The sequence below is a fragment of the Ruditapes philippinarum genome, unplaced genomic scaffold (assembly GCF_026571515.1).
Source record: "Ruditapes philippinarum isolate M1 unplaced genomic scaffold, ASM2657151v2 ctg3270_1_1_1_1, whole genome shotgun sequence".
Lineage (NCBI taxonomy): Eukaryota > Metazoa > Mollusca > Bivalvia > Venerida > Veneridae > Ruditapes > Ruditapes philippinarum.
The window spans coordinates 67,692-80,384 of record NW_026854163.1 but is presented as its reverse complement, the minus strand read 5'-3'; the positions used below and the strand labels follow the sequence as shown (position 1 = coordinate 80,384).

General features: G+C 30.5%; 1 protein-coding gene across 1 annotated transcript; it reads left to right on the top strand.

Moving 5' to 3' along the window:
* Positions 1 to 1,615: 1,615 nt before the first annotated feature.
* LOC132739211 (uncharacterized) lies at positions 1,616 to 5,631 on the top strand. The gene is made up of 4 exons (XM_060726875.1): positions 1,616 to 1,976; positions 3,117 to 3,203; positions 3,782 to 3,868; positions 4,373 to 5,631. Exons 1-4 carry the CDS (start codon positions 1,670 to 1,672, stop codon positions 4,786 to 4,788), a joined length of 897 nt encoding a protein of 298 aa, XP_060582858.1. The 5' UTR covers positions 1,616 to 1,669; the 3' UTR covers positions 4,789 to 5,631.
* Positions 5,632 to 12,693: the final 7,062 nt, after the last annotated feature.

Genomic DNA, 12,693 nt, shown 5'->3' with positions numbered 1-12,693 from the left:
TTAATGAACAATTAAACCTGTAGCTTCAAGCTATGATTCAAATAAATCATTTCTTTCCGAAACAACGTTTTCCGGTCGCGAAATGCGATTTCCCACCCTGTAGCAGAAAATGTTCACATGGTGACACACAAGTGCTTGAACAATGCTGTCAAACAAGTTTATCAAATGTCCATAATGTATTTATGCTTGACACTAAACACATGATAAATTAGACGTTTAAATGCAAATGCACAGTAATTCGACCAAGTAGGGCAAATTTGAACTTGTGTATCCTAGTTGAACGTTATAATGTTTCCGGCATGTTGCCTTGGTAACGACATTTAATGCAAAAGAAACAAAAACACGCACGTGTAGCAAAAACAGAAAAATTGTAAATGACTCATATTTTGATGCGCTCAAACGTATTACTCTTTTATTTATACACATAATATACAAAACTTTAAACCGAAAATAAAAGGTTAAATAAATATGAACGTACTTATCCGACTACGTATAGAAGTTCGCATATAACGAAATTAATGCTCGAAATTCTTTGAACTGGCTATTTTCACAGCTGTTCATAATCTTAACGCTAAAATTCTATACAATGATTAAATATTGAAATCTAATAATCTTGCCATCTGTTAAATGCTTAGATTTATCTGGTCGTCAAATCTTTTAACGCAACTTAACACCAATTAATCATTCATAATTATTTATTATCGCGTTTAAGATGCAGATATTAACTTGAAAATATAAGCCTTATTATCTTACTGAACTAACAAATACTGATTATTAGCGTAGGTAACATTTTACAGACATATGTTCACTGTTTCTTTTAAACATAAGGCCCGGACTAAGTAATTTTCAATAATGCAAAGATTTTTCAAAAAGGTATTTAATTTCTATATGGCTACAAAACCTTTAAGAATCTAGCAATATTAATTGTTCAAAATTGTAAAGTACCGATAGGTTCAAATAAATCAAACGTGAAAGGCTTTAAAATAAAATTGTTTTATCAAAAATATAATTGATGCTTGATGTTTGGTAAAATAAACAGGGCTGGAGCAATAATAATTGATTGACCAAACTGGTTGGATAAACATAATATGAACAAGCCGAGTATGTTATTTTCATGTCATAAATGCGCGGCTAAGGTCATGTCTGGCAGGGTTGCTAAACAGATGAAAAAGATCGTTTAATGATAGCTATATATTTTGTCAAGAAATTTATACGAACAACAACGGGAACAAATCAGATACTTCAGTAAATGGGCGTAAAGACTCAACCACAAGTTTTTAGTAGCTACTGGTGTGTAACAATGGTCGCATGTCATACTTATTGTATCATGTACAATAAATGAAATAAGAGAAATGGTCTATTATAGTCAAAGCATGAACGGTTGTAATATAGACCAAAAAAAGATCGCAATATCAACTCAGTATTGTTTTAAGCAAATTACGCCCACTCAATAAAGATATTTCATTATGCCTGTTTTCTTCTTTTAATGCATAAAATTCCGTGTACTGTATGACTCGAGTAGTGAAATTCTGTTCCTCTTCAGAATGCCTTTTGATATACGGGCCTCATTTTCAAACTGACATATTTTCTTTGAATAAATACAGCAGTTTCTCTCACATGGTTCAATCCTGAAAGCTTCTCAGAGTTTGTTGCAATTGTTCTCATCAAAATGAGGTTCTCATTATCATTTATGCTTGTAATTGTTGTTGGAATATATAGTTATATCATGTGTGAGGCTAGAGAGCCTATATGTTCGAAATTTGCATATGAAGAACAGCTTTTAGAGAAAATGATAAGAACTGAAATTAAGGTAGAAACAATGGTGAATGAAGTTAAGAAAACTGAGGATAATGTCATCAGTACGTTAGGCTACATTAAACGAGCAGTTTCAGATTTTACGGACATGTTTGCGGATATGAAGGGAAACATATCGGACGAACTGTTAAAGCGAAGCGATGAGATCAAAAGGAGGGAAGGTAATAAATCACATCTACATTGTTAGAAAATGATACAGATATACCGAAATATTACTGGTGTATTGCGAAAAATGACTTATTTCTTAAGCATATAATTTATAACTGGTTGTTGTTTAAGTCTGAATCAGTTTAACTTAATAGTTTGTATTGATTTATGAAAACTGAAATGATGAAATCTGTTATATCATAAATGCGTGGAATATTCAAAATTTAAAGAATCAGTGAGTTTTTTGAAAAAAGAAGACATTTCATACACTGGTCACAAAGCTGACATATTTACCATAAATGTCTGTATTTATGAACGGTAGAATATGGCATAACTTTTATTGCTGCAAACTTATAATATGTTCATCGTTACAAAACGCATTGTAACATTATTATAAACATAAATCAATAAATGAATTAAGGGAAAGTGAATGAGAAAACCTTAAATGAAAATAACAACAATAAAATAAGTAATATTTCACTTTTAAATTTTTATAAAATTGATTGATGATTAACAGCCTCGTGCTCAACATTTTACTAACACGAGCATGAACATGTATAAAATTAATAAAAGGACATTGGTTAATTGTTACTCTTCTTTTCTATTCTGTCCTGTGTTGATCTCGTGCTCTTTCTATTTGGTGCGTCATAGAACACTGCAGTATGTCAAAATTTGAGATATTTCTGCTTTTTTGTATACTCCTGATCTATAAAAAACAAGAATCGCAGTAGATATTTATGTTAAGATTATCATGTTTCCGTGAAGAACAACGTTAACTCGTCATATTGGCTTTTCTTATTAGTGAACATATTCCCTGACTTTTGAATACATTAATCTTATATTGAAATACGTCAGGAAATGGCCTATAGAACACTTCAGCCAATAGAAACTCGAAAAAAATAATTGAAATTTGATTATAGAAGATGAGCGAAGAAAATTAGAATATATATTAGAATGCAGGTTGTTTTGCTTCCTTAAAGTTTTATTTCAAAAGTAACACTAGTGTCTATGTAAATTATATTTTTAATCAAGTTTCGAATCGTATTATCAGCAGCACTTTCTGCATACAGTTCATATGTACACAAAATAACACATATAATACTTATTGAACTTTGATAACCGTTAGTAATTGTACTTTGATATTATTTTTACAGAATCCTTCAAGAAATTATTTGAGGAGACAAGAACAAACCTCACGAGTGACATGGAAGCTGAAAGAGAAGAACTTACTCAACTAAAAGGTATTATTTCGCATTTTTCTTCCATGTGATGATTATTTTCCAAAACCTGGTTTTGATTTTATGATTCCGTTGGTTTTATTATTTAGTTGGATCTTTTGAAGTTCATTCACGTACAATATTTTATCAATTATCAGTTTGAATATTTCTTTTATATTCGACCAACCTGTTGCTGTAACTATAGACTAGTCCTTCTTATCATCGTTCAACAGATTCAATTACATTTCTTATTTTGAATACATTTCCTCATCTTTATTTTATATAATATATAATCTCTTAATATAAATATCTTATTCCCCTTATATTATATTCTACGTCAGAAAATGGCTAACACTTTAGCCAATAGAAATTCAAGACAAAACATGAAATTTGATTTTAGAAGGAGAGCAAGGAAAAAAAACTGTTAGAATGCATGTTGTTTTGCTTCCTTAAAGTTTCATTTCAAAAGTAACACAAATGTCTATGTAAAAATATATTTCGATTTTAGTTTCGTATTATCAGCAAAACTTTCTGCAAACAGTTCACATGTACACAAAATAACACATATAATACTTATTGAACTTTGATATTATTTTTTACAGGATCCTTCAAGAACTTATTTGATGAGACAAGAACCAACCTCACGAGTGATATGGAAGCTAAAAGAGAAGAACTTACTGAACTTCAAGGTATTTTTCCTCATTTTACATCCTCAAGAGGATTATTTTCCAAAACTGTGTATCTTATTTCATTATATGATATTCAATTGTTTTTTTTTTAAATGCATTCACGTACTATAATACATCAATAATCAGTTTAAAATATTAAGAACTTGTTCAACTAACCTGTTGCTGTAAATATAAACTGACCCTTCAATAATCTTTAAACTTATTTAATTACGTGTATATATACTAATTTTGAATACATGTCATCATCTTTATTTTACAAACATAGTTTCTATTATAGCTCTAAAAATATCATGTTTTACACAGATATTCATAAGATATTTCCCAAACGCTTATATTACAAATTGAATTCTAAATTAAAATCAGGAAGTCTGGCTATTCTTTATATTTAACCATCGGCGATTGATACGCATTAAAATTCTTCATGACCAGATATACAAACACAAAACAAATCATAACGAAACAATTGTAAGAAACATGTACTTACTTACTTTTTTCTGTACTCAGGAAAACTTGAACGACCTCCGATCGCTTTCCATGCACATCACGTGACAGATTTGGTTCTTGATAAAAAAGATGAGATTGTTATATTTACGAAAAGTGTGATTAACGAGGGAACAGGTTATGACACTTCCACTGGGATTTTTACAGCGCCCGTTGGAGGACTGTACCAGTTTATTGTTCATACATGTACTTATTATACAAAATATGCCTTTATTGGTCTGGTGTTGGAAGATAACGTTATTGCAACAAGTTCAAACTATGATGAGGATCATTACACATGTAGTACTGTTGGGGCAATAGTAAGAGTAAAACCGGCAGAAAAAGTTTGGGTCAAATCAACATGGTCAGCTCATAACCGCCGGCTAGAACAAGACTCATATAGAATGAACACATTTAGTGGAATACTTGTCAATAATTGAATGAATAATTCATTCAACTTTGTTTCTGGCATTATTTATCTGATATTTTACAAATATTCATACAATGATGATCGTATGTGACGAATATTTTGATTACCAGTCTTCAAAAAGATTTTGCTATGTTTATCAGTAAACTTAAACAACTATATTGTCGCGTTTTCAAATAAACATGACATGTATACATTTGTTCTTCTTGTATGTTTTTTATTATCAATATCATCTGATGAATATCACGCGCTATTATAAGATGAATATCAAAAAACATCAATATTTGTATCTTATTCCTTACTTTGAAACTCTGTTCACCAACTGATAATTTACTGCATTAGTTTGTTATGGTATATTTTAGCTGGATACATATTATCCCATGTTTAAATAACTTTGGGAGGAAACAATGAGATGCATGTGTGTCTGAATGTTTTTGCAATGACAGACAAGTGTTAAAAACCTAAATGTAATTAGCAAATTTTACAGTTAAAAAATATGTCTCAAATTTATAATGATGTAATGAAGAACATGCATTTTTTACGAATAGTTTGGAAATTTATATTTTTGTTCATTTAAAAAATAATAATCACATACCATGGGCGCTTTTGTGACTCATTGAAAATGTTTTTTCACGGCTGTACTGTGGTCGTTTGCGTTATACAACACATAATAGAACAAAACAGAAATTTAATTATTTGGTTTAGGAATAACAAGCTCATATTACATAAATATATACATAGACAAAGACATCATATAATACATAAATGACACATGACATTGTTATATCGGTTACATGTCCCTGGGGACCGAGAACCCAGAAAACAACACAGTGTACGTTTATTCACCACGAGCGACTATTGTTGGCGACGCCGGTGAGCGGCGTCGTCTTTTATGGAATGCTTTTTATTTTTGCCTATGGAAGAAGCTGTTATTATTAGCAGTTAATTTCATGTTGTGTTAATTATATTTATTTTGATTCGTAAAAATCAAGTAAACAAAAATGTTGTTATATTTGTATTTAATAACTTTATATAAAAAGCATGTGCATTGTGATATTATTTTCACGAAATTGCAGGCTCTGATTAACAGCTTGTCCCTTTGTTTTATTGACAATACTAAAACCCGGATTTCAAATATCGTTGTGGTCTACATTGATGCTCATTCATTTATATATTTTCAAAACTTTCCTACAAGAAGAAAGTTCACCTGCAAATGAGTATTAGGATAGGTAATGGACTGTTGTAAACGATTATCCTATTGATTTTATTCATATTACGTTTATCTGTTGAACAGAATGGTTGTTTTTACAAAGTGTACCAGTATCCGGATGTTGACAACTATCCGATTTTCTGCAATTACTGCTGTCACATGGCCATCTACTTTTTTATGAATACTTTACCATTTATTTGCATGGCATAATTAAAATGAGCCTGCAACATTTCTTAATTTTGATGTTTAGGGTGTTCTTTAGGGTTTCATATTTTCTTTATTTCATGGGGAAGTAACTCATGTTTACTAAATTATTTGTTCTTTTCTGTCTATTTTAGGTATTACTTACAATTTTTGTTTTATAAAATTTACCAGTTGTAAGGTCATCAAAAGCATAGAGGCCCTGATGAGTGAATATTGATATATATATACTTTTACTGGCTTTATATACCCAATATTTCATATTTATTTAATAGAAACTTGGAATTATTAATGTTATGTGCATACATTTATATCTTAGTATATTGGTATGATGAGACTTATAATATTTCTGAATTTAAAGAGTTGCAGTTATGTCATTATTATTAAAGGGATGAGACTTTCATTTAAAGTTATAAATGATAATACATGTATTGATTGAAAATGTCCTGAAACTTGGATCAAGCAATATAATTGATAAAGCCTCAAAAAATCATGTTCTGAATAGTTATTCTAATTTTTTTCTAACATGTGCATAGTTTGAAAAGGACAGCTTCTGTCTTATCTATTTGTAATGGTATTTGTAACCGGTCTCAACCTCCAGGTCTCCAGAGTCAACCCGACAACATACTTTTCATAGAGTAGATTGTTACTTGTCCTTGAATAAATTTGTACACTAAATTTTATAGTGGGTGATTTGTGCCACATGAAAACCAACAAAGTACAAAAAGTAACCGGGCGCCAGATGAAAACATGAAAATACAATCTACCACAAAGTGGTTCGTTTGTTGCATTTTCATGTTTTCGCCCGGTGCCCTTGATGTAAAATACAAATCAGCCTTCATAAAATTTCTTATCATAGATATTGTACATGTATTAGCACAGTTATATTCACTTTCAAATTGACCTGTTATAAATAATGGCATAACCAATAACTGTCTTAGCCCTTTTTAGTAAAAATAATTATACAATAATAATTATATAAATTGTTATTTTAATTAAGACTATGAGTATGTAAGGTTTTTTTTTCTTATTTATTAATTAAGAATTAATTATCTGTTAATTTAAAAATCTAAATATCTGTCACGGTTTAGAACTGTTCACTATTTAGGGGAGAAAATGTGTAAGCGGCCAGATAGCTCAATCGCTACAGCCGCGGTACATTATTCTGTGGGTCACAGGTTTGAGTTCTGGTCAAGCTGAAAGTTTTTCTCATCCTGTTACTGCAAATAACCATTAGTTTAATTTACTATGCTCTGTAAACATCAGAAATTCAAGTACATGAATCAATATAGTGGGGAAAAAGGTTTAGGTTTAGAACTGTTTCATTATTAAAGAGAAAATGTGTAGCCGGCCGGGATAGCTCAGTTGGTCTTCTGAAAGTCATGGGTTCGAGTCATGGTCAGGCAGTTTCAGTCAGGGTTTAGAAGTGGTTTTTCAACTGACACATGTTTGATTCATTTAATAGATTGCATTTAATTTGAAATGGACAAAGGCAGTATTGCGTGATACTTTTAAATCTACAAAAAGCATTTGGTACAGTTGATCACACTATACTGCACATGAAGAAGTTCTTTTTTCTTCTTCTTCATGGAACTTCAAGCATCTGCCATATGTAATGACATTCTTGCATGGTTCAAGTCTTATCTCTGATAGCAGCTGGTGAATGTGGCTGGTACTCCTTCTCTCTGAATACCTATGGTGTCCCTCTGATGTTCATTTTAGGTCCTCTTTTATGTCTAATATATGTCAATGACATGTCTGCAACACTAAGCAATAAGCTTTTATTATATGCACAGGCACAAGTATCAGACCTGGGAAGAAAAAATATTACCAGATTGATAAAAAAACCTGTGTTCATCTTAAGTGTCACAAACCAAAAAAAAAAATGTAAATGATGACCCCCTTTAAAAATACACTTAAAGTTAATAGTATATTTTTAAAGGGGGTCATTATTTACATTTTTTTTTTGGTTTTTGACACTTTTAAGATGAACACAGGTTTTTTATTAATCTGGGTATATTTTTTCTTCCCAGGTGTGATACTTGTGCCTGTCATTATATGATGATGACTCAGGTATCCTTGTATCTGGTAAAGTAAATCTTAAGATTGGTTTATTGACTATAAATTGTCTTTGCATCTTGGCAAGACAGAGTCTATTCTTTTTGGTTTAAGTTTCAACATAAACTGGGCCAAGCCTCCAGGTCACATGAAATGGTACTGCTATAAAGTACACATCTTTTGTTAAGTATTTAGGTGCAAACCTGGATCAAATTCTTTTGGCGTCGCCCTTTGATGCTTTGCATCAATGCTTTTCTTGTACACTACTTGGTATTTAAGAGGCTGATACAGTGGCTATGTAACATGATACATATATTTACATGATCATATATTGTATGGATTTTACAGACATGAACATATCATGATATAAAACTAAAATATCTTTGTTTATGAAATGTGAGAATGTTTAATGAGACAGAAAAATACTTAAAAAGCATTCAAATACATCTCGTATAATACCAAAGAATTTGTCTATCTTTATCATACTTTATGTTATTTAGCTTCAATACATCTTTCATACTTAAGAAATTCGGTAATGCCTATCAATACAATCCACAAAAAGAAATCTAAAATTTTAATGAAAAGTGATTGAAACAAATGAAGGGGAATAACTTATGTAACTTTACATAACAAATATTTGTGCATTACTTCCCTTTAATAATGTATGATCAATAACAATAATTGACTTCATTTCTTCATGATAAATGAAATACGTTAAAATTAGTTTACTGATTTTTAACTTTACTTTATACAGACATAGTAAAGACGCGCCAAATGTCAGCTATATACCTCAATAGTATAAATGAAAGAACTTGTCTTTTTTCTGTGTGTTTTAAAAGAAATATAAAATCGTGTAGCTTCATTACTAAATATTTTTAACTATTTGAAATAATGATTTTATACTCGACAGAGGCTCGCTTTAACTTGTCAATTTAGTATTGAACCTACACTCTTTCAATACCCCCTATATATTTATGTAATAATACATTTATTTATAACATAATTTGTATATTTATTAGTAAGTAAATAAGTAAGTAAATATCTTATCTTCGTGACATATGCATATCTGTAATTATACATATCTACAAGAAAAAAGAAACATAACACCCGGTCCTATGGGCCTATGAGTCAGCAGAAATCATTATATAATGCCGTCATTATGTATTTACATATATATTATAGATTGTTTTCAAATACCATTTAAGTCATTTTTATATATTAAACTTAAGAAGAGCGATTAGTAAATTAGATTTATGATTCTTGATTATAGTTTAAGGGGTATGTTTCGCAATTCTTTTGTGGTATATTATCGCATTTGAGCTGTCCCCGAATCATTAATATCAAAATCTTTAAGACACGAAAAAAGGGAAAGAAAGAAAAAGGGTCTTCATTTTAAAGATTCTAGTTGTTCATGTAAAATGATTCCGCTAATTATTACACACATTTCATGTGTAATACTACACTTTGCTAATAACAAAAATTAAATGGAATAAATTGAATGAAGGATAGGTGTTATTTCTGTCTAATATTACAAAGGAGTACACGTATTTTGATATGCTTGAGTAAATAACGATAACGGTATCTTCAATAGTTAATAGAACTCTCACAGTAATTGTAATAGTGCATATGGCAATTTACAGTCAAGACATAAATAAATCATCTGGATTACATTACATTCTAATCTTATCGTATAAAATTTAGTTCGGCTTTCATAAGTGAATAGTATTTGCTTCAAATGCGGAACATAAAAGAACGTCTGTGGAGATAAGCAATTACAACAAATTAGAGCAATATTCTAGGAAGTTAACAAATTAAATGTTTTTATAATCGTCTGCAAGGTAAACAGAGTCTTGAGAGAGAAAACTATGTTCAAAAATATACTTGATCTATATGGTGCACTGTAAGACGAAATGTTTTTCGTCTTTGTCGTTTTTTGGGGGACAAAATCATTATAGCCTCTATTCAACCATTTCTCCTACCGGTATTTAGCGGCCAGTTTCTATTGAAAGTGCCAATATACCGCTTCTAAACTGGCTATATAATAAACGTTCATATTCTGTAAGATTCATATTTATGTAGATTTCATAATCATTGTTTGATTTAAGGGGTCGATTAGTTCTCAATTCTGCAACAGTTTTGATTTCACTTGACTATTTCTCAGAGTAGAAGTAAGTAATTATATCACGTGCCGCCGACAGTATAATCGTCAAAAACTTCTTTTAATTCAATGTTATCGACGATTTGTTTAAAGTCACTGGAACAATAGATGTTCTCCGGAACTCGGTACATGTGACTTTTTCCCAGGTATTCCGTAGACCTGTACCAAACTTACCGTTATAGTTTCATGGTGCACTATCCGTCACAATACATTAGTCAACCTGTTGCGTTATTTTCGAAACTGTAACGGTAAGAGAACCGTATTAATTCCAATTTTACAATAGTTATCACAATCTCTGCAGTCTGTTTTAAGTGAATATAAAAACCATCTAACTTTCTAATTGGGGTGTATAAAAAGCAGTTGCTCATAATCAGACCATCAGTACATCTATTTTGATTGTAGTTTCTCCTTGATTTTTATTTTAATTAATGCTTGATAATTTATTCTAACCCTCTTCAATCAATTCCCCTATCAAGCAGATAGGATCAAGTGCATTATTACACAATGCATGCACAGGATCGAAAATGAATGCTTACCCGTCTTATGACGTCATATATGACATCCAAAACCAAATGAAACCACGAAAATTACTTCTACGCTAAATGTAGTACAAAATTATTTGTAATAAATTCTCTTATATTTAAGCATGTTAAGATATAATAAGATAGTATTTTTCCTGCATTAAGGTATAATAATGCATGGTTGATCGTCAAAATCTTTTTTAATTAAACACTCGCCTGTTAACCTTTGAAATTATATTCCTGAGCATTTAACTCGAATTGTGCATTATTCAGCAACTATGCGCTCAAAATTTATATCTATTTCCTAAACATCACCAATAATTTATAGAATCATTGGCAGGTAGCCTGCAGGAAATTCTTTATTATGTAATATTTAAGTATCCCGAGATAATAGAGGAATCAGCTCACAAAAATCGTTGCACTTCTGTTGCTTTCTGGCAATTTTTATACATATAGTATTCTGTATGGAAGTCAAAATGCTATTTTATGTACATTTTGCTATTTTGTGACAAATAAGTTCTCATTCAGCTCTCATTCCTTTTTGGTCACAAACATCTTACAATCTCTGAAATCATTATTCGAACCCCATCGAATTCAGGTGTTCCGTTTCTAACGGGGTAAAAATTTCTTCGTTTCAAAAGCATAATGTGTCTTTAAGTAATTTGCCAATTTATAGGCAAAAGAAAAAAAATCATACACTTGTTAAGAAATAGAATAAAATGTATTTGACTTATATTGTAATGCAAATTATTCGGCGGCATACAAACGTTTGACTTTTCTATTAATGTAAAAAAATAATTACGTAGTTATCCATTCGCACATCACAATGTGAAATTAACGTACGGAATTCTGTGAAATGGCTATATCCTCACTTCCTAAAAACAATTTACGCTTGAATTATGTACAACGATTAAATAATTGAAACCCATATGTTTAAACAGAATTTCCCATGAAACCATGGCAAATTTCTTAACAAAGCGGTTAAGATAAAGACATAGCTTGAAGATCTAGGCCCAATAATCATGACGAACTAATAAAATGATAATTAGGATAGATAACATTTAAATCTGAGACATACAGGTTTTAAAAGGTCCTGGAGGAGGGGTTTGAAATAAAGCTAGTAATATTTTATTGCAAAATGTTTTTTAAAGTTCATTTGTCAGTCATTCCTTGGGGCCGGTTTGAACTTTTATACAAAGAGTAAACCAGTAACCTATTTAATAATAATTGAGGTGTAAATAAATCAGTTTATAAATGACCATGATAATGACTGTTCTTGAAACTCATGAAAACGAGCAAAATAACAACATATGCCTGCAGTAAATTCAGCCTGCATACTATATATAAATAGAGGTGTTCCAATAGAAGACAAATGAAAAAAGGTCTCGTATTGTGATGTTCATACACGGACATAACTTACACTCCATAAGAAACCAATATAGATTATTTGAATCATTTAAAGTAAATTGTAACAATAAAATAATACACTTATAATGTTCTTAGATGAACAAATTAGCTATGTCTCAATTTATCACATACTCTTACGCTTCGCTAGTTACAAAAACTTTAAAGAAGCTTGCAGTAATTCTTCAAAATTGTATTGTACAGTTTGAAATGAACTCTTTTTTCTCACAAAAACTGAAAGACGAAGGCCGCTTTAATAATAAATATTTAATTTTGCCTATACTTATATATTATGGCTGTTTTCGTTAATTGCGTATGTGCAAACATGACCCGAGTTTTGAGATTTTATTTTCCGAAAAGTTATTG